This window comes from Balearica regulorum, chromosome 3 (assembly GCF_011004875.1).
Source record: "Balearica regulorum gibbericeps isolate bBalReg1 chromosome 3, bBalReg1.pri, whole genome shotgun sequence".
Taxonomy (NCBI): domain Eukaryota; kingdom Metazoa; phylum Chordata; class Aves; order Gruiformes; family Gruidae; genus Balearica; species Balearica regulorum.
The window spans coordinates 123,583,143-123,606,184 of record NC_046186.1 but is presented as its reverse complement, the minus strand read 5'-3'; the positions used below and the strand labels follow the sequence as shown (position 1 = coordinate 123,606,184).

Below are 23,042 nucleotides of genomic sequence, written 5' to 3'. Positions count from 1 at the left end.
ACTTTCTGCTGCCATGCTCTCTTCTGTAAATTAACCTGGTAAATTTACACCACAGCCAATAAATATCATAGTCCCCTTTTTGAAAGAACATGTGAAATCCATACTGCTATCCCCTACCTTCTGTGGCAAGGCAGAGAAACAAATAAAGTAAAGGTCCTGTCACTCTGTGACCTCCAAATGATGTTTAGAAATGGTTAGAAGATCAGAATCAACTGACCTCAAAGAGCAGCTTGCTGCAGATCTATTCAATAGAAGGGAGCGAGGCCATTCAGTGAGTTACAGGTCAAAAGATCAATTCTCTAGTCAATATGTTTCTGAACATGGACCCAGCACAATGACTGACAGAATAGGAGTGATGTACTGAGGGAAGTACACAGCCCATGAATCTTGGAGAGGCCTGAAAGAAAACTTGATCAGACCTATAAATTACAGAACAAGTGAAGCACTGTCTCAGTATTGCGGTCACTTAAAGATAATTCGGTGCAGAGTAGTAACTGTATGTATGACGAAGCAGAATAAGCATTATTGATATAGACTCTAAAAGAGAAATTCAAATCCATTAAACTCATTTAAATAGTGATACTATTAAAAGGGACAAGCAGTCACTAGACAAGAGCTTAAAATCAGAGTTTTTAAGAAATTAAATAAGGTTTGGAAGAGTGCCCCTTCAAAACAATTACCTTGTACCATTTTCTTTTTTTCTCCCCCGTGGAATATATGGGCAGACATGCTGCAATGTTGCAAACTCAAGGCTGTACCTAAAGTTGCCTATTTGGATTTTTAAGCTGTAAGTTTTAATTGCATTTGCACCTCAGTTCTGATTTTGATTTTAAACATTTCTTAGACAAGATGGTTACAGAATAAAATGCTCAGACTTGATTATTGTAGATGGCCTTAACCGAAAAGGAAAAAAGAATACAAAGTGTTTCACAATGTTAACTTTTAAGACCGGCTTTCAGTGGACTAGCATAGAAGATACAGAGCTCTTGCATTGATCAAATGGGAAAAACATGCATGAAAACTATTAAACTTTAAGCCATTTTTCATTGTGAGATGAATGATTGTGATTCTTGCTCGTTAGTCCAGTATGACAGATTTGCTAAAGAGCAGATGAATTGAGAAAAATGAAAATCTTTTCTGTCCTCCCTCACGTGTTTTTAGGAAGGATACAGTATGCAAAGATACCATACAGAAACAGTTGAATTTTAACTCGTGGATGCTGGCTACACCCCTAATCTAAGATATAACTTCACAATCAGATGGCCTTAATTTTCCTTCATCAGTCCCGCTACATTTGGATAGAACTGTTTATTTTCTTTAGTTTCTTTTTGTAGTAATGTCCCAAATATCTTGGACTTCAATTGATTCCAGCATTGGCACTTGCTACTGCTAAGTCACAGAAGATTTCTCCCCCTCTCTCCTTTGTTTAACCTGCTTTCCTCCTTCCTTGGCTTCTGTTTTGTGAAAGATGCTATTTCTGTCCCAAACACTATACTTCAGCCTTCCTGTTCCAAGATGGACTTTGGTCCACTTTTAACCTTTTTGTAGTGTAGTGTCCAACTGAAGTTGACAGCACTATGGCCGTTGGCAACAAATCTGCCTCTTATTAGGTAGGTATCTACTTAATTATTTACAGCACGTTACATAAGCCTAGTAATGGGACCACTGGAAAAAAAAAATACAAAGAAAGTCACTGTGGTGTTATCCTTTCAGCGATAAATCTCCTGCTGTGTGTACTTCAAGATAAAGAGAGTACCATGAGAATCCAAAGTGCCAGACTTCCCAGATCAGTGCAGTTATATATCATAGTGTATACAAGTTGTAAGAATTTTATATGTTTAGCAGATATTTAGCACTTTAAATATAAAGCACTGAGAGGGAGTCATGCACAGAAAGGACAAGACGACTGCCGAATCTACGGCTGGTTGCTTGTGCACAGAAATAATTATTTGTGCCTGTGTGGCTGTTCGCTTGAAATAAGATGGGCACATTCATGTTTGCATGAAATTAAGTGCGAAGACTTTAGAAATCTGGCTCCTAATCTATAACAAAATCTATTAATAACAGACCGTGCTAAACACTGCTGAGTCTAGTGCAGTCTGGGATGTGTAAAAAAAAAAAAAAAAAAAAAAAAAAAAGAGAGAGAGAGGGAGAGAAACTTGAACAAAAAAACAAAAACAAGAGTTAAAATAAGTGAATGTGAGGGAAGGAGTGTACAATGTAACACAGCTAAAGCCAGCTGTTCTAGGCTTATGTCACTGTTGCACCTTCAGCATTCATGTTACCATTTCTTGTTTCAAGTGTCTTGTTTATCTTACTCTGCATATGTTTTGTTCTGTTTTTGTTCGTATTTGTTTTGTTGTTCCTAAAAAAAAGCATGCAGATGAAAAATATTTATGCTATTGAAACACATACTAACACAATTTTTCTCAATATTCTTTAATGCTCATCTTCTTTTCCCCCTCCCTATACCCTTAAAAAAAACCCCAACAACTTACATACTCCTTAACTACCCCTACCCACCATGTTCTGAGCAAATTTGAAAGGGCACGTTGTGTTACATTATCAAAAAATGACAACTAGCTATAAAGAACTATATATCTTTTTAATGATGAAAGAGTTATAATGAGAATTGATGAAATGAAATTAATGGTAATTTAAAATAATGTAGTTGTTCTGATAATGGTTGTGGCAAGGTTGTAACAGTGCATTGCTGGTTTTGTGCAAGCTGAAGGGGATTGATTTTTGTTGGTGGCCAAGAGGCTTTGCCTTGAGAGGCTACCATTGGTTGCATGTTTGTGGAAAAAAAAAATTGGTGTGAAAGTTTTGGAAGTGATAAATGGCTCAGCTAGAAGTAAGCTGAACAGTGGCACTCATGACCAACTTCTGGAGCAAACTGTGGTGCAATCATAGATGCTGTTGCAATTGCATGTGAGCGGCTTTAAGAAGTGATTGCTTCTTGGTTTTCCAGGTCTTGCCACCATCAGTCAAGGCAGGGTAACCTAAAGCTACTTCTCACTTTTAGAGGAGTTTTTCAGTATAAATTTCAAACTGCTCTGCTGATACTACTGAAGGTATTTTAAGCAAATCTGTTGTTTAAAAATGGATTAAGAGCACATAGTTACTGTGATTTATCTGTAGGATAACTGGTGACTTTTTTCTATAGTTCCAGTTTGACTAGCAAATATTTGTGGCTACTTTCTAGCTGCCCTGTTGTTCAGATAGTTTGAAAGACCATCAAGGCTGTGCTGCCATATGGGAGTGTCTATCACATAAGCTAGCGTTCCCAGCCCAGACAGAACCAGAGTGCTGGCAGAGATGCTTTTCTTGTATTGTTTTTTCTAACAGTTAAAATCTCATTTTACTATAAGGCATAGCCTGAATTTTTAAAGGTTGAAATCTGCTCTGTATTTCATCTTCTTGTTTCTGGTCAACTGTATGTGTCAGAAATCTATAGTCAAGTAAAATCCAAATTGTACCACTTTGCCTGGGAAGAATACACCTCCTAGCCTACTCCCTCTCCTTCCCAGCCCACAAAGGATGCACAAGAGTTGCTAAACTTGATATTAGGGTAGTTTAAATTATTTCTCTCACACCGACTGTGGGCTCAATTAGGACAGGTACCAGAGCATCAGGAATACGCTGGAGAACGGATGAGGAGAAAATCAAATCGGTCAACCCAACAAAGTTTATGCCTTGTCCCAGATTTTCTAAATGTGCCTACGGTCTTTAATCTTGTATCACAGTTTGTATAGTCTGTCAGGTGAAAAACATCATCAGTAATCTTAAAAGCCATCACCCCGCAGGAAGTGAGTGCTGCATCCCAGCTTACACGCTCCAAATAAGCACAGATCCTGCAGCAGAAACAATAAAACCAGGAGACCAGCCATCCCAGGATTTGAAGCTGCCTGGAGCACAAACAGGAATCAGTGGTTCAACGGAACGTGCTACGAAATAATGCGTTAAGTTTTCTTGAGGGTTTTTTGTTTGTTTGTTTTTCCTCCACCAGGAGTGACATAATTAGAAGTGAGTGCCAGAAGAGTTTATTTTAGACGTTTAAGGCATATACTGTTTTTTAGCTAAAGAGGAAACAAACCTAAGGTTCGAGTAAGAAAAAGTTTTTCTTTATAATATAGTATGATTTAGTAGAAAAGATCTCTCTATGCCTTCAGATGGTTTAGCTTTTGCCCCAGAGATCAGTTCCATTGGCAATATAATAGCAGTCTGTAGCATTTTTTTTTTTAAGTACTATACTTGGGTATTTATAAAAAAAAAAAAAAAAAAAAAGCAATTACCTAATGTGAGAACTGGTCAATGTAAGGAGCAAAGGCCAGGTGGGAGTGTGAAAATGACAGAGTGAGAAAATAACCTATGGGATATTGTGGGGTGGACAGATTGTGATTAAATTCCAGCTGCTTTCAACAAGTTACTGCTTGTCAGCTGCGCTGCAGTAATTGACCATGTGCATGTATTAAGTCCACCCCTGTTGGAGCACAGAACATGTTAATCTGAACTTCAGAGAGTGGTCTTGTGCCCTTAATCTAAATTATGTGAGTGGCAGAATCGACACGGATGCAGTACTGTCTATGCTATGCCTATAGAGAAATAGAGGCGCAGGACCCAGATGGCATGTTCGTGTTTGTCTTGACAGGCAGCAGGAGAACACAAAGTAAAATTCGGCTTTCCTGAGCTGTTCTGTTTTCAGCTTCACATACCATAAAAGTAAGCAAGACTAAGTTTAAAGTCAGTCAATACTTGCACAGTTCAGTCCTAAGAACGTGCAAGTGCATCTCCCAGATATGTCATTGAGAACTGTGCAGCTTCCTCCCTCTGGTTATTTAGGTAGCTATAGTGAAGCATCTTGGGGGAAAAAAAAAAATCACCTGTGCCAGGACGGAAAGGTAAATGTTGCAGAATGCATGAGCTTGCTACAATATACATGGTGAGGGCCCAAATGTCTTTTTCCTTTTAAACTGATTTAGCTCCATGGATTTGCTTCAGAGTAACTGAGAGTGAAGTCTGCCTCTGTGCCTTTCTAAAATTTATATTAAATTCAGGGGCGATTTATTAAGATTGCTTTCTGGATTGGGGAGCGGGCTAGTTTGTTTTGCTTTGTTTTGTCTTACACTTTATATTTAAATAGTTGTTGCCAGTAAGAAGTTATTGACAGTGACATTGAAAAAGAGGAGACTACAGTTAGGCTAATGCCCAGCAGCCCTGTGGTCACAGTCCCTGTTAGTGCTGGAGCCCTGTGTCCAGTCCAGCTGGAGGAAGCTGCTGTCTCTTGCTTCCTCTGCGGCTTCTAAATTGCACTGCTGTTATGAAATAGTACGGTCTCAGCTACTGGAAAATTTGAACAGGGATGCGTATGTGCCTGTTTAAGTAAAGAGAGGAAGGGGTCCCATAAGCAATGTGAGGATACGTAAAAGGCATATTGCAGTTTACGGTGTCTGGATGCCCACCTGGAGAGGAGAGAGCTTAGGAACAAAATAAAAAGACTGAAATTCTGCTCGACTCTGAAATAAGATAAGAGTATAGTAGTGGAAGGATTTAAATGGGGAGGGCAGCTGTTATAGCCCCCAGTTGTACATATTTTATCCTGAGGCACCATTTGGTTTAATAAAATTTAGATCTAAGGCTGTCCTTAACCTATCAGTTTCTTAAGACTTAATTATAAAGGTTATACTTTCAAAGGACAAAAGCATTATTCATTTGTCTGTTCATGTCTTCCAGGTTTATCTTGCAGATTATGGACTTTCCTACAGATATTGTCCCAATGGGAACCACAAACAGTATCAGGAAAATCCTAGGAAGGGCCATAATGGGACAATAGAGTTTACCAGCGTAGATGCTCACAAGGGAGTAGGTAGGTTTCTTTTTTTTTTTATTTCAGAGGAGTGATTACAGAATGACTAATCAGGCTGTGTGAGCTGATGTATACAATAGAAGTAGTCTTGGGCATTACTCTGGGTTGATCAGACCCTTGTGCGGTGACCTCTTCTTGTACCTGGGAATGCTTCTCCAGGGCTGGTGGGGAAAGGGGGGGCAGTGCGATTAAAATGGAAAGGCTGCTGCACCTATGGTACTGGAAGGTGGACCAAGACACCCTAAGAAGAGCTTGCCATTAAACTTGATTAGTTCATGTTGGGAGTACTGGTTTGTGTTTGCTGTACTAGGCAGAGGCAGTATTTGCTAATGTTGCATTACCAAGGAAAAATGTTTCGAGACTGCACTGTCCTTTAGGGAGAGCTGTGTCTGAGTGTCACCATCTGTGTTATGAGAGGATATTTCAAGATGACATTCCTTCTGCAAGGAGAAAAACCTTTTTTTTTTGAAGCCATAAAGTGTTAACTTTTTGAAATCTTTTTCCAGTAGCCTTTCATATATCTTACTTATTTAAACTCACTTTGATGGTATTGGAAACACATTTGCAGGTAAATTACATACATAGTCCTTTTATTGGATATTGATTGTACTGCCTTGCATTCCAAGGCAGACTTAATTCAACAATTCCCTAATTAGTTAAAGTCATAACCTATGTCTTGTATTCATTTACCATTAATTAAACCTTAGCTGTTTATTACACTGCAGTCCAAATCCAATAGCAGACCCATAGAGCCATGGAAAAGGGAATGGGAGGTCAATATCGAAAATATATGGTGCACAGTCCCACTGATGGCTGCATTGTTCACAATCAATATGGTCAATGCAACACAACTTTCTTAGTTGCTATGTCAGCAAGACAAAAAGTCAATTCTAATGTTATGCTAGTGAAAAAAATGGTGATTATTGAAAAACTTTGACTCTTGCTACGAAACAGTGTTTTTGTTAACTTTCCTTTCCCCTATTCCCCCCCACCCCCCCCCCACCCCCAAGATCTTCTGAAACAAAAGGAATGGTTTTCTGCTGCCAGCTTTGCTGGGATCATAGTGTCACGAGCGATAACTGTAGAAATTTGTGCTTGTTAATAGCTGCTGAACTGTTACCTTAAACTAATACTTTCTAACGAGTTTTAGTTGGCACAAACAACTGTATATTATTGCTTTTTCTATTAAAAGGACCATTGACCATGTAATGTAGAGGGTCTTGATAATTTGCCGGCGCTGTTAAAACCTGCAATCGTTTAACTCTGGTCATTAGGAAAAATGAAATAAGACTGTCAAGTATTTGCTGCTAAGACTATTGCACAATTTCACCTGCTAGAAAATATTTTGTGGTGAAGAGGGTATCTGCTTCAGACTCTTCTAGCCCTCCCAAGAGTACAGTGCATTTTCTGGAGATCTGACTCTGGCTGTTTTTCCTGGTAGTGTGAGGGATGTGGTCGTGTACTAGTATCTGATGTGGATGCTGTTTGAAGAACAGGTGGAAGCTGGAGTATTTCGGATTTGGCAGTTGGATAGTTAGAGCAGCTAGTTTGTCTAGTGGAAGGGTGTCTGTGGATGTGTATGTGATTACAGGACAGATAGTTCCCCTTATTTTAGAGAGTAGGGGTATTTACAGACTTGGGTGGCAAAGGGTGTGCACTTGCAAGTGTGAGTTAAGTTGTTGTCTTTTGTAATCTGTGGGTTAGATTACCCCCTCAAATAGCTAAAGCCATGATGGAATTGGTGAAAAGCAGAGGACTCCAGAAAACAAAATATTCGGGAAGATAGCTTGAGGGAGCTTACCCCCATCTCACGCTTGAAAATTTTTTTGCTTACTGATAGCTGCAAACAGAAAAGCTGCAGATTTTTCTGATGCTTCTCCCAGAAAAGCTTGCAGAACACGATGTGATACCTGGTATGTTGCAGAGAATCTAAGCTATTTGCATCAAATGGCTCAGCTCTGACCTTGTAACAGCCTGAATCCATTAAGGTCAAATTACCAGAGTTTCCCATTTGCAGCAGGTCTCTCAACATCCCAGGGAAAATACGCATCTGCAGCGACTTCTGTTGGAGATTGCACAGGTCTGGATGGCAGAACACAGCGGCTGGTTTCCCTTGTCTCATCTCTTGTTGTGAGCTTTGGAGTTGTGGAGATGTTTCCAACAGTTGTGGCAAAGGGCTGCTTTGCTTAAGTCTTCTGTACTCCCGACTCATGATTGAGTCTTGGCACAGTCTCATGCACCGAGTGAGGTGGGGTGCTCTTCTGAAAAGTGTTTAAAGACTGTTTTGCTGTTGGCAAATTAAAGCTGCATAGACCGCCTTCATTGTGGTGTTCTCAGGGTGGAATATTTATTTCAATGCTTTTGGAATATAGTTCCCATCTTTAAACGTTATTTTATATAAATGAGATGCTTTCCAGAGGGCATTTCCTGAGTGTACATAGCAACATAAATATATCTCAAACCTCAAAACCCCTGAATAGTACCAGTTGCTGTATTGAGCTAAACAAATGAGAACATTCTGACTTATTCATAAAGTACCTACCTAAAGATATACAGCGATTTGAGGGACATGCTGAAACTTAAAATTATGAATCTGTTGCTTTAAAAAGTGCCTCTTGGCAATCAAATGCAACCACTTCCCACTAATTCAGATCAACGCTGATGTTTCCCCAGTTGAATGGAGAGATTAACCCAGCTGCATGCCTATGTATTCCCTGAGCTGTCCCTGGAGTTCATCAGGTGTACAGGTTATGCAGTCTGCTGAGATCCAGAAAGTTTCCAACCAGCAGCAGCTGCATGGTAATGCTTTTGGGTGCTAGAATTAGTACCTGTTCTTCTGACAACCTCTGGTAAGAGCTGAGTTGGACCTGCCGTTCTTGTGGCAGCTGATGGTGAATCACTGCCTTCAAGCAAGTTACTTTAGCGCGTGCTGTTGTACGCTGATGGTGCTGGTGGCTTTGACTTTGTGCTGGAACTGAAGAGGAATTCCCCCTGAGCTGGGAAAGGCTGCCCTGCTTCGTGTGTCAGCTCTTCACGCTGGTTTTGTCTTTGGTTTTGCACAGCTCACCTCTGCTCTGCCCAGTGTGTGTGGGTCCCACAGGCTGACTTTTCTGTGCTGCAGTGCTGCTTGGGGGCTTCCAGATTTGTCTGGTATTTGCAGGTATCCATCACAACCTCAGTTACATCTACTATCTGTGTCAAGTTCACTTGGAACCAAGTCAGGGCCCAAGGTGGGCTTTGCTACAGGGTCTGACCCACACCATCAGCCCTCCTGTATTTGCTGGCTGGATCTCATTGCAACCAGCATGTGGGGCTTTTAAATTAAAACTTCTTTATTTTGATGCAAATTTCATATGGCACAACTGCACTGTTAGCTTTAGCATAGTATTTGAGTGTGTTCATTGTATTCATTTTTAAAGACTACACTGTATAAACAGTATTACATTTTTGTTTGTTGATTGATAATTAAAGAGAATTATATCTGCACCCAGTATACATTTAAAAAATTGTTACATAGTTTAGTGTTAAAAAGTAATATTCGGATCAATGCCTCCTATGGATTTTTGTAGATTTTCTACTCACTGAGGCATGCAGTCAATACCTAATTTCTCTGGAGATATACTGCGCTTAACATATTGAGTTTTTTTTAAATACTCCAGTCCTGTGCATTGAGTGCGTAAGACCAGTTTTAATTTGCTATCATTGATGAACGTAAGAGTATGAACTGTCTATGTTGAATTCCCTCCAGCATATATTTGTGTTTGCCATAGATTTCAAGATAACTCTCCTCTTCCTTTTAACAACGTTTCACAGTATGCAATAGCAGTTTTGCCATCTCTCGCATTGGGTAGCACCAGCTGAAATCCTTGCAGAACTTGTATCTACATCTAGAATAGTAAAAGTTGCTTAAGACAGTAGTGGTGACTTTTGGCAAGCTTATGGATATGTAGAGCGTCTGATGACGTTTGCCTCAATTAGGGCCACTGGTGGTCACTTTTTTGTAGCTGGTGAATAAGTTTTCTCTGAGCTGATTTCATCAAACAAAAATGTTTCTGTTTATTTTCATGTCCTGTATTAGGGAAGGCAGTTGGAGCTATGTTTGATGACATATTTTAGCCAGTTCTTTGTGCCCCTCACGTTGGGTTATTGCAGTCTGCACTCCTTGAGGTCTGTCCGAATGCTTGTACACTGTTTGTACAGGGCAATGCAGGCATCGGGCTGATTGTAGGGAAAGCTGCAGTTCTTGTTTTCCCCACCAGTCTGACAGAACTGTTGCTGTTTGATATTAAAAACATAGCTCAGCGCTTGTCCGTTTTTTCTTTTACATGCAGGGGTTGACTAGAATATATGCAGGCTTCATTTTGCAAGGAAGGATGTGCAAGAATATAAACACGTGTACCTGGAAACATATTATTTCTGAGCCTACATGGCTTCCAGATACCAGAGCTCTAAATGGCTCTGGATCAAGAGGTTTATTTGACGTTTGTCCATGTATAGTTAGGAGTCAGAGGGAGCCTGTTATGTTTTTTTGTCAGTCAGATGAATTCCTGATTTGCTGCAGTTTGGTATGTGTTTCCCAAAGACTGTGTGCAGGACGAACTGTAAATCCTAAAAATAAAAGGAAAATATAACTGATCTCGTGAAAAATGGGTGGAACTTTGCAGTGTGAAATAAATAAAAAGATGTTTTAGTTTCCGAGTATTGGATTAGAAATGTGCGCCCAGCAGAAGAGGGAGCACGAGGTCATTGCAAGTGAAAGAAGAGTTGGGTTTTAGCAAGGAGAAGATTGAATAGGTTCCTATAACCACCTCTGTAAGCTTATTCTGTCCTGCCAAGAATATCCAGAAGCAGCAGAAATAAGATGATGAGCACCACAATTTTCCAGCACAGCTGATGAGCATGGCTGGGAATTGGTTGCTTAATTTTGGCTTCTCATTCTCTACACTAGGAAATCAAAAAGTTAGTAGACCTCACAGCTGCTTGTCAGCTCCTTACCTTTGTGATTTTTTTTTTTTTTTTCTGCCACACAGATGTGAAAGAAGAGTAAAACTTCCTGTCCCCTTTCTCCTGCCACATGTTCTCCTTACTGCAAGCTTGGGACCTTTTTCTTCCGACGAGGTACCTGCTCCTCCTGCCACCATCATTTAATCTCCCACCCAGGTCTTGTGGTGAAGTTCCCTTGCATCTTCATACTTTTCCACTACCTAAACTTCTCCCCACCAAATCAGGACCCCAGCCCTCTTCCTTTCAGCACATCTCATTCTGCCAGTCCTGATGATTATTCACTCCCTGTCTGTGTTTAGAGGACAATCCTGCTGCTGGTTGCACTCTTGTATCACAGATGCAATTAGATCCTGCCAGTCGGTGGACATGTGTAACTGCTGGTTGTTTGGAGGTGGTTGTACATGTCTGCGCATTTGGCTGTTGTGATTGTCCAGGGCAGCTGTGCTATTTTGAAGAGGTTTGAGGACCACAGTTTGGGAACTTCTGGCCTGCAGGACCTGCTGGCTTATAGTGCGCTCGTGAGCTTGGCTGCGGGAGGACAGCAGCAGTAGTGTTGCTACTTTTGTAGGATCTTGAAGCGAGTTATCTGACTACTGTGCAGGAACTGCATGCCGTGACTGACAGGGCAGTGCTGATGTGCGGGCTGGGACGTGAGCCCTCAGGACTGTGAGGCCGATGTTGTCAGCATGGCACCTCTGTGACTGCCCAAGGTGAGGTCGGTGCTGGGCAGTCACGGTTGTATCCTCCCTGTGAACAACTGTGGGAATTCCTGACAGCTCTGCAGTGGGTTTCGTGCTGATCAGCTGTATTTATCGAACTTCTTAAATTTAACCGTATTTACCTAACCTTTTCCCTGTAGCCACCTACTCTACTCAGTTAGTCGCTGTCCTGCTGCAGTGAACTCCTCAGACTGACCAGTACCTTGAGGAAGCAATATTTCATTATCAGCTTTTATTGGTCTTTTCCTTTCTTCTGCCCCTAATATAGGCTCTGATTTTTGACGTCTTGTATTTGTCTGGTTTTTATCATATCAACCCTCAGTTAAGAAGTTCTATCACTTTTAGTTCATTTATTAAAACATTGTGATGATACATTTTTAACATAATTATATTTCTCCATGGTCATGTTACCACTCCTTTCCTTTATGGGCTTTTGGCTTAATGGCTATGGTATGAGTTTTATTTGTTTGTGAATTAACACAAATTTTTATGCTGTAATGCCAGTGAGAATTGGAGGTTCCACTGCACATAGATGCTGTATGAGCAACTAAAATGATCCTTTTTAGGAAAAGCTTCCTATCTAAAGAAACACTAATAGTGAAATTATAATGTAACAGTGCTAATTAAAAATAATAGAAGAACATTTCATCTGTCACTTGTTAGCCTCCTAGATCTTTAGGCTTGAGAAAGTTAGCCTAGTAAGGGCCATAGAGGAAAACTCCCATTTTTATGTGGATTTCAGATGACTTCTTGGGAGCAGTATAGTTTTGAGAGTGTATTGTGGCTGGTGTGATATCGTTTATGATCTACTTAGAAATAGTAATCTGAATATAAATTAGGGCTCAGATAGCTGCCAAATCCAGTATACAGAGATAAATAATATATTTTCTTCTCAGGGTGAATTGCTTCACTTATATTATTCTGAGTTATCGTTGAACCCTGTGCCTTCATGTTGAGTATATGTTTGTGGTGTATATAAAACTTCTTATGGTCTGACTCTGATTTCATTGACATGGTTGTTAGTTCATTAACTTCAGTGGAGTTGTTCCTGATTTATCTTGGCAGGAGTGAGGACAGAATGAGGCCTTTAAGCTTAAAATTAAAAAAAACCAAAACTATAAAAATATTGTGAAATAAAATATCACCAACATATTCCCATTAAATAGTATTTCATATGAGACTAAAATAATAACAACAAAAAACCCCTGGTTAATAGAAAAGCAGAAATTGAGTATCTATTAAAAAAAGAAAGAAAAAACTCAAGTTTTTAATCTACAGAGAAGAGAATTTGATTTAAATAAGTATTATTTTGAATGTATACTCTTGTAACAGTGACAAGTTATCAAGCAGAATTGTTTTATTTTTGCATGGTTATCACATTTAAAATGAAGCCAGATTGACTTCTCTCAGTTGATGTTTGTCAAGAATTCTTGTAATCTCCAATTGTATTAGCAGATTTATAGTTTTCCAGTAAACATAGTTGAAATTTATGTATTAGTGTTTTATTTGAGTTTAAAAATCTAATTATTCCATTGTTCATAGATAATATGAATTCATTAAAGATTTAGTTAGTTGAATACTTTTTTTTATAAGGATCTAAATGATTTAAAAAGTTGAGGAAGTTAGCATCTCTAATACTGAGCTGACAAAGGAGCAGAGAGAAAGAATAAGCTAGTACGGTCAAATAATCAAACGTTGACATTTTCATGTGGTTCTATGAAAAACACATGTAAATGTCTTTATGTAGTAACATTTGTGGTGACCTGGGAAATAAAGTGAGATGGGAATTTACCATCTCTCTGTAAAACATTTCGCCTTTTATTTTTTAGTGATGTATGACTTAGTTACATGTATCTTCTTTTTTTTTTTTTTTTTTTTTATTTATCCCCCCTAGCTGACTACTGTGGCTTTTAGGAAGGTATTAGTAAAGTCCTTACTTGCACACATCTCCTATTTGTGATGGCTTTGCCCTAGTGTTAGTCAGGAAATGGCTGGAAGAGCAGCATGTGAGTGAGAAGGTAATTAGTCACGGCCAAACTGTTAACTGTGAAGTAAACTTTATCCTCTGGGGACTGTTTTGTCAGAAAATGAGTTATCTTAGGTTAGCTTCTGAAATCTAATTGACTTAGCATTATTTACAGATTCATATCAATTAGTCCCTGAGTGGAAAAAAGTGGTCCATTGTAATTTTGACAATTTTTCTCAAAAGGCCGCTTCCTGTAGCCCATCTTACACAAACAGGTGCCAGAAAAGCCTTGTGTGAAAATTGGAGGATCTGCAATCAAAAATTCTGGCTTATATGGTTATAATCTGGAATTGCCATAATGGAAAAAGGAGTTGTGAACACATGTGTGTGAATGGAATTGTTCCACAGTTAACAGGAGATTTATGGCTGAAGAAATCACTACAGAACAGCAAGTGGTAGAGATTGTGTTTTTATTTTAATATGAGAGCCAAGTCTTGCATTAGGATGTTGCTGAATCTAGTGCAGAAAATAAACGACTCCCAAGGGATAGTGTAGCGTTCTGTTAGATTGAAGGCCCTTTAATAATCCCATAGTCTAATAGCAGTTAAGATAGAGAATGTGTAAGAACTAATCTTCTGCTTTTACAATAATGTGTGTACAGTAACAAGAAACAGTTATGATGTGTTGGCACTGTAGCTTTTAGCAGATGACTTTTTAAATTAAAAGATAAGTTTGCCGAGTGACTTTCTGGAATCTATTTAATGAAGGCCCATAAAATATGATATCTGTTTACAGCTGGATTAACAGCACTGTGCTCAACTACTAGTCTTTACACTAGAAAGAAAGTACCAAACAAATCTGAAATCTTCTTTTGTTCCTGGAAACTGCAAATTCATTTTGGAAAAGCATAAATTTAACTTCTACTTCTGTCTGTCTTTAATTACAATGAACAGTTTCTGGGTTTGCAGATTCCGTGTGATGTTGACTTGCAAACTATAGGCTGCATATCAAATGTGTACAAAGAAATATTGCAGCAATCCTGCTTGTTCAGTTTTTTCAAGTTTGGTTTCCTCTGAATAGCAGCAAGCAGTAGCAATTCTATTACACTTTTTTTTTTCTGTTTCTCTTGGAAAAGTCAATCTATAGATTAACTTTGGTTACCTGTTTTTCTGCATAGATGGGGTTAAGTTCAGTTGAATTGTATCTGCTGTATTTGTATTCTGTAGTTAGTATATCTGTCTGGAGTGTGCAGGGTGAGAGTAAGTTGTTCCTGAAATAACTTCCTTTTTGGAAGCAGTTTTGGTAGCTTTTACACAGGACTTACTAAACAGCAAGTGTATTTTAGCCTGTGCTATGATTCTTCAAAACAGTTCATGGTACTTGTAAGCAGACAACTTTGGTGTGTAAATGTACACTAGATGGCAGTTTTGTCATATCTTCCAAGTTGAAATAGCTCTGTAGGAGAACAGGAAAGGCCATCAGTGTTTAGTCTGCACTCACAGGGTCCCTGCATGACCAATGTGGACCCCATGGACTTCCTGGAACATGTGTTAGCAATTTAGCAGCAGACATTTATTTCTTTGTTTTACTGCTTGGCTCTTTGAGAAAGTGTTGGTACTCAGTTATGGGCTGTCTGGATCATGTCAGAGGCCATGGGGATCAAGTCCATGTGACAGGCCAGACTGAGGAAGGATGAAGTTGGAGGAGGTGAGGAAACTGACCCTTACTTCAACGGTAACAAGTCACTGCCTGTCTGTGGACCGTGGCCAAAAGCCGGCGCGGTTTGGGTCTAATACAGCTGAATAAACAAAACACTTTGCCCATTTGGCTTTTTCATATTTCATCAACACTAGTTCAATCAAAGTTGTTTCTATTTCCTAAGAAGAGGTTCTTATTCTTCATCTTTTTTTTTTTTTTTTTTTTTTTCCTTTTTCCTTCTCTTCCCCCCCCCCCCTTTTTAGCCCCATCCAGACGAGGTGACCTTGAAATCCTTGGCTACTGCATGCTGCAATGGTTATGTGGGAAGCTGCCCTGGGAACAGAACCTGAAGGACCCTGTAGCTGTCCAGACTGCGAAAACAAAGTAAAAATAAAACACCACACACGTATACATGCGCACACGCGTGCCACCCTAGGACCCTGCAGTGTCCTTGTCACTTAACAAAACAGGTCTGAGACAGACAGCTTTACAGGTAGAATAGCACCTTACAAGAAAGCTAAAAGAATTCTCCTTAATTAAGAGAGAAGTTAGAAGCAGTTAAAAATGTGAACTTTATGTCCATATATACCCTCTTGCACATGTTTATATATGTACTGCTGTGGAGAGGTGATACATTCAAATGCACAGTACACAGTCATTTTGTCTGCTGTGTATTTTTTTTAATACTCTTTTAAAGAAAAGATTTGTGAATTAGTGCAGGCCTTGTTGCATGTACTGAAGGTGGTTGTGTGTTTCCATTAAACTGCATGGGTGCTTTGTAGAGACTGTAGTACAAACATCTCCTGGAAGTTTTTCCACATGTGCATTCAATTTATTTAACTTTCTATATGATGCTGTTTTTCAGATGTTTTTATGTAGGTTTTTAATGTTATATAAGCCCACTGCTGTTACAAACAATTGAATACCAAAATACTGAAGAACTTGATTAAAATCTTCCCTTTTTTCCCAGCATGACTCATTTAGAGCTTACTAAAGCAACAGAGTGTATTTGTGTTTTCTTTCTCTGCTTTCACGGTTGGGACTTGAGAGAGTTAATTGCATGTGGTACAGTGTAGCCTGTAGAAGGCTATACAGAAGAGTAGTTACCCATAAATGTAACATCACAATTGGAGAAGGCAGCAAACTTTTAAGTAGGGCAAGTCACAACAGAGGTACACAATAGGGATAGCTGATCCACAGAAATCAATCTGCAAATTCAGTGTGGCATCGGCTCTCAACAGAGAAAAAGGTTAGCCTGCAGACTGTGGATAATACAGATTGCATCTGTAAATGTTGACATCGTATGTTATGTTTAATATTTCTCCTTTAGAAGTTCTGATCATTACACAGCCCCCTGCAAGGTAACACTTATACAATTCAATGTTAAATCAATGTAATCAATCAAGCTGCTTTGCTAATTCTTCCCTTGCGGTTAACCCTTAAATTGCTAGCATTTTCAGGATGCCATGTGAACAGATGCTTAGAGGAAATGCACAGAAAATAGTACAGATTCCATTTATCAGAAATATCCTTAGTCTAATGAATGACGTTTGTGGTATTAGGTCCAGGTCATCCCTTTTTATTTATCTTAATTTTCAGTGCCTATACTGTTTTCAAAGGCCAGAAATAGACATACAGATATATGTGCGTATCCAGTTGCTTTAAAGTTAATCAGTACATTAAGCAGCACAGGCAAATCACTTCTGAGCGTGCCTGTCCTTTGCTGCAGAGTCTCTGTGTGATGGTGAGGATGAAGGGGCTGGGCCTGGAAGGTGGTGTGCAGTTGAAAGGCAGGAGCCTGAGCAGGACCTCAAACTGTTGTTCACCTGTTGTCTCATCCTCTCATCCCTTCGCTGCAAGTTCTTAGTATTTCCTCCTGGTAACGCCGGGGTGATGAGGCAACAGTGCCAAAAGCTCTGGGCGTTGGTAAGGGGATATTTAAGGACTGCTGTTATATCTGAATTTATAAATGTCTGTGCCGTGCCATAATTGGAGGAGAGGCTCCATTTGAATTGGAAGTTAAGCTGGATTACAGAAAATGTTTAAATGCTTCTTTTCCCCAACATTGAACCCCCTATTTCTGATACTAAACAGATTACTGAATTGAAGGTTATTTGCCTGTATGCCCCAAATTTATGTATTTGAGAACACATCCTGTTACTTATTGGTGGAGCTTTATGGCTCCTTTAAACAAGCAAACAAACAAAAGGGATCCCGTGACAGAATTAACAGCGGGACTGAACTAAGAGGTTTCACTTAGGGCAAGGGGGCTTGTGCAGCTGCAGGTTCCTACAGGTGCTCGGAGATCACGCTGGTTCATGCCTGCGCAAAGATGAGAGCTGGTGTTACTTCATCTGTTTTTAGGGTACGATTGATTCTGAGCTCCAGTGTCCTTTGCTGTTTCTGGGTAGATAGAAAGTACCTCTGTGGTACTGCCCTTCAGTTTACGAAGTGCCTGGGACTTAAGGTCCTTTAATCTCCTTCTCCCATTTTGTCCCTGCCATGCCTGCTTGTAATTTTGACAGCCATCACCCAGCTGCCCGTGAGCTATGTGGCAGAAAGAACCTGATGCTAAATGACTAGTAGGCAGACCAGAACTGCTTCTTCAATTCCAAAATACAAATATTAATCATTAAGCTGAAATCAGAACAAGCCATTTCAGCTCAAAAGGATTTTTCTTTTTCTTTCTGGAAAGCTTAAAATATCTGCAAAGAAAAACTTAATGTTGAAGTGCAGTCTTAGCTGTAAGCCTGGTCTTGCTGAAATCAGCAGTCTCCAAAGAGTTAAAAATATAGCTGGTAAGAGGAGATTTTGTTTTAAAAGCAGTACTGTGAACCATTAGCTATCCCGGAGGTCCACTCCCTTTGGAATTGAGACTTGCTGTCTTCCTAAATCCCAAATGAAGAATCACCTGCTCCAAAACCACATAAAATTGTTGCACTCGTGTTGTTTCAGACTTATGGACGAGCTCCCAGATTCAGTGATGGAATGGGATTCTTCTGGAAGCAGCTGTAGTAAGTGTGCTTGTACTATGTACCATATTTAGTCTGTTACAAAAAATACTTCACTGGCTTAGTCTGTTTGGGGGAAGCAGTACAAAAGTAAAAGTAACACAAATTTAACAAAGTTTTCAGTTTAAACTCTTAAATGTAATTGCTGAGGTTTGCACCTTAAGGTAGATGCCTTCACCTGAGCGCATGCAGTATTACAGTATTACTGGGCTCTGGTCTTAGGGCAAACCGGAGTGTGCAAGCAGGAGTCATCCTTGAATCAACCCCTTGGAATCAAGCCTGCATGAACCACTCTTACACAAACTCATCCAACAGAAGAATTCAGCCTGCAACATCTGGATTTAGCTGATAACACAGTAGTTATGTGATACTCATTGTTAGATTATATGTCACACTCATTAATTCAGGGTGCCATTTAATTGAAGTAATATTTCTGACTTCAGGGCAACTGGATCAGGCCCTTCATGTACAAGCTTATTATATTTCAAGCATTTTTACCTCAAAGGCTTGTTTACTGCAAGGGCAGAAGGTAAATTTCTGGATGCTGTGGAATGCTGGTCACTCTGCAATAAATGATACTTGATGCTTACTGGTACAGGATACTTAATGTTTTTATTGCTCTTTTCTTTCTGTTGCTTTCCTGCATTATCCCATGAACAAGTACGAAGTAGAGGAGATAGACACTGAGGGCTAAATTTGAACCCCGGTGTGTGGCAGTGTCAAAATCTTGATCAGCCTCATGTGTGATGTACACCATAGAGTGGCATAAGGGATCTTGGCCCTGTGTAGTCCAAGGTGTTAGGAAATAGTGACTATCTTAGAAACAGAATTAGCTGTTAGTATGGACATAGTAAGCAACTGTCTACGAAAGGCTTATTGCTTAGCAGTCAGAGTTTGAAAAAGCAAACGAATGGACGGTTTGTCTTATTGTATGTTTCTTCCTTCACTGAAATACAAAAGTAACCCAGGGAAAACACCAAACTTCCTTCAAAGGTCAGTATCTATTTTTGATTTATTCACTTATTCACTTTATGCACTTATTCACTTATTAATACATTTCTGTATTTGCATTATTGGAATGCATCATATATTGCATAAAGTATATTCATGGTGTGTATGCATATTTAGTATAAATCTTTTCTGGGATTTTACCCGATGTAATATCTGGTGTAGTTCTCCAGTTTTAGGATATGCTTGGGTCTTCAATTGAAAGAAAAGCTTGACACACACACTCCCGCCCCGCCCCCAAAATGTTTTTCCTAATAGCTTCATTTCTGCCCATTCAGTGGTTTCTCTGTTTCTAGAACCACTCGATAATGATAGCAAAATAATGCTGCTGTGAGACTGGTTTAGGGATGTAATCTCAAAACCAATATTTGTCCAAGTATTAGAAGTTAAAAAAAAAAAAAGGTTGCTTTTTTCCCCAAAGCATTCAAAGTATAATATCTATGCAGATTAAAATAGTGTTGTTGAGAGTAGTTAATATTTAAAGGGGTATTATGGTCTTTCAAATATAAAATACTTCTATTTTATACAGAACTATCACTATTTGTCTATAAAGTATTTTGATTAATTTTTATACTTCGATAGCTTTCAGTATTATAAGAATTAGTGTATGTGTATAAGACATGGCACTTGAGGGTGTTACCTTGTTTGTCCAAGTCTACCTTTTCCTTTTCGCATCTCGAAAAGGCGAGATATTGTCAGTTCTGTGTTTTGAGCGTATCTTCAGCTGAAATTGTGTCATCTTGTTTGGCAGTGCAGGATTCCATTTTGGAATTCAATTCTTTCTGAAGTTCTAGGTCTACACCATGTGAAATTTACATTAAAATATGCTCTACAGGTGAAATATCCAAGTTTTTGGCATGTGTTTATGGCTTAGCTTATGATGAGAAGCCAAAGTATCAAGCGCTCAAGAAAATCCTGCTGGATGGACTGGAGTCAAGTGGAACTCGCTACGATGGCCCTCTGGAATTTTCCGCTACAGCAGGCACACAAAATCACTGTGCTGCTAAAGTGTCAAAAGTAAGTCAGACAGTGCTGGGATTATGTCTGACATCTGCTTGATCGTTGCCTTTTCTTTTGTAGAGGAGGAAATAGTTTAAGATCTCAAAATGAGACTGACACAGCAGTTCTTTTGCCTTAAATACACTGTGTTTGTTAATTCCTGTTTCCCCTGGCTTTGCTAAAAAGTGGGATGTCAACCCTTAAGGAGGAAGAACTGTCATGAGTCCTTTTGACCTGCAGCCTCTCACTTCAAAGCGGTAGGTCTGTGGAGAATGATTTACTTTCAGGATAATGGGGAAGTCAAGGACTTTGTTCACTAACATCTTGAAGACGAGCCTGAATGCCAGGTTTTTCCTTCGTTCCAGATTAAAAGCAAAGTTACCTTTATTAGTGCAAGCATTTAATTCATTTTCTCGCTTTCAGACTGTTCTTTGTCATTTGCCTTTATACTCCTGCAGCCGCTAATGTGGAGGAGGTATTATTCTGGGATTTAACTGTGTTATTGGTATGCAGTGCTATGTGATGCACTAACACAGAATTTTAAAACTGACAGCTATCGTGTTATATTTTCCTTTTGTACTTTTAAGTCTGAAACTATACAGTTAATAAACCTGTGTTTTAATAAGGGGAGATTGAGGTAATTAGCAGTCTTGCTGGACTTGCTGTGAAATGTCAGTCCCATCATACCTCTGCCTGGAAACTCCCCGTATGCAAAAGCCCCGTTTCTGTCTCGGATGCGTGTGCAATAAGGCAGGGTCAGGGTACCATTCATTTTTAATATTTCTGGTGAACTTTGGACCATCACAAGTGTACGTGAGCCAAGAATGCAGGATGCAAACTAATGTGACTGATAGGCTGCTAGATGAATGGTGATTCAAGTATCAGTGCACAGATGGTTCTGATTTGCTGAGTTTTGTAGCTGCTGCAACTGAAGACATAAAATATCCTTCTAGTCATAAATTAGCTCTTTGGAAGCAAAACCTTGGCACCAGAGCTTTACAACCTTCAATTAGTAGGGAAAGAAGTATTTGAATGACTGTGGTATTGACATCTGTAGGCCTGCATAGTAATCATTCCTAATAGAAGAGAATATCTGTTTGAGGGGGTTTTGCATGGCTAATTAACCACCAGTGAGAATATGTAATTTTTTCATGATCTCCTGATTGTCACCTTTCTCTCATGATACAATTACATTTTATTGTAGCAAGTGCCTCACGAACCAATTGTCAGCACTATTTACGTATTATGGAAGGCAGAACAAAAGTTCATGTTTAATAAAAAGGCATTGGGTTTTGATCTTGGTAATTACAGATACTTATTTTAGCAATTTTATTGACTTTTCTGGTTTTATCGCTACTTTTTTTTTTTAATAAAACCAAAAGCTATTTCAGTGACGGTGTTTCTCTTGCTATGATGGAGACCACTTTGTCCTTGCTAATTTGAGAAGCTTTTTTTTTTTTTTTTTTTTTTTACATTTGTACTGTTTTCTGAACCAAACTGAAATCTCAGGTAGCTGTTAACTGATTTCCAGCTGATCCTGTTGGATCTCTGGTTCCCAAGAGTCTTTGATTTCTTAGTCAGATACTGAATAGTAAATCTATTTTCTTATTGCCTGGCCGAAGACTTGACAGTACGCTGGTATAAAAGATGATCCTGACCTTCCAGGCTGTAAAAGCTGCCGTAGCACTTGCTATTTGCAAGTGTGCAACCTCACTGAAAAATCCGTGAATGAGGAGTGTCAGTTATCACCACTCTTGTGCTGGAGGACTAAGCAGAATTGGTTTTGATGGCCAAGAACAAGATCAGAGAAGGGAGTATGTCTGCATATTGCTAAATCTTGGCACCTGTCATCACTTTTCCAGAGAAATTTTTAATGTTGTCTTGCTTCGTGGAGTAGTAAGAATGGTTTCTTCAATGATCACCAGGTTTTTACTTGAGTGTGTTTCTTCAGCCAGTTCTGCTGCTTACATGCACAAGTTTTCTGTAACGTTTGCTGCAGAACAGCTGCAGAAAGGAAATTTTTAGGATTATTCAACGGACCTAAGGAGTACTGAAATACAAGTCGAGAGAGCAGATAACTGAACTTTCTCTAAATGTATTGCTGTTTTCAGAAAATGCGATTTTTCAATCTGTGGCTGTGAAGGATATTCAAGGCCTGGTGCACTTTGGTGCTACAGTCCTGACAAAGTGTTCGATGACAGGCAGGCACTTCCCACTGCATCTCTTCACGGCACTGTCTGTCGTTATCCTAGGTCTGACTCTTTTCATCTCGGCCCTCTGCATTCCCTTTCCACCTCTCCTTTTATTCACCAAACACTTCTCCCATTAAAGAGGCAACCTAAGAATAGTGGGAGCCACTACAAACAATCCACTGTCTCCTCACTTCTTGCTTATGAGCAGAATCTGACTCCAGATGACCTGTCTGATTCCACCTCTACCAGTTTGGTACACAAGAAAGAGGTGATTTTGGGTCAATTCCCTTCTGAAGACCAGTAAACACCCGTAAGTACCAATAAGGGGATCCTGTAACGCTAGCTCCTTGAAGATGATGTGAAGAGGAATTGCTACAGAACATGAATTTTAAGATGCAGCTCCCTGTATAGTACGTGAATCTAATCTTGAAATAACATAAAAAGTGTAACAGCGCCTATGTCCCGGTTCTTTGTTTCAATTGCACACCAAACAGAGGTGATAAAATATTAATTAATTGCGTTCATTCTCAAATGTGTTTACTGCAGATTTTGGCACTGGATCAATATTTTCGGCTTTTT

General features: G+C 39.4%; 1 protein-coding gene across 3 annotated transcripts in view; it reads left to right on the top strand.

Moving 5' to 3' along the window:
• Positions 1-23,042, top strand: part of VRK2 (VRK serine/threonine kinase 2) — a 45,754-nt gene that overhangs the window by 17,788 nt on the left and 4,924 nt on the right. For all 3 annotated transcript variants that reach the window (XM_075749871.1, XM_075749870.1, XM_075749872.1), the window contains exons 8-11: positions 5,734-5,866; positions 15,517-15,637; positions 18,209-18,267; positions 20,108-20,289. In XM_075749871.1, the coding sequence (XP_075605986.1) occupies positions 5,734-5,866; positions 15,517-15,637; positions 18,209-18,267; positions 20,108-20,289 (495 nt within the window). The remainder of the gene's footprint in view (positions 1-5,733; positions 5,867-15,516; positions 15,638-18,208; positions 18,268-20,107; positions 20,290-23,042) is intronic.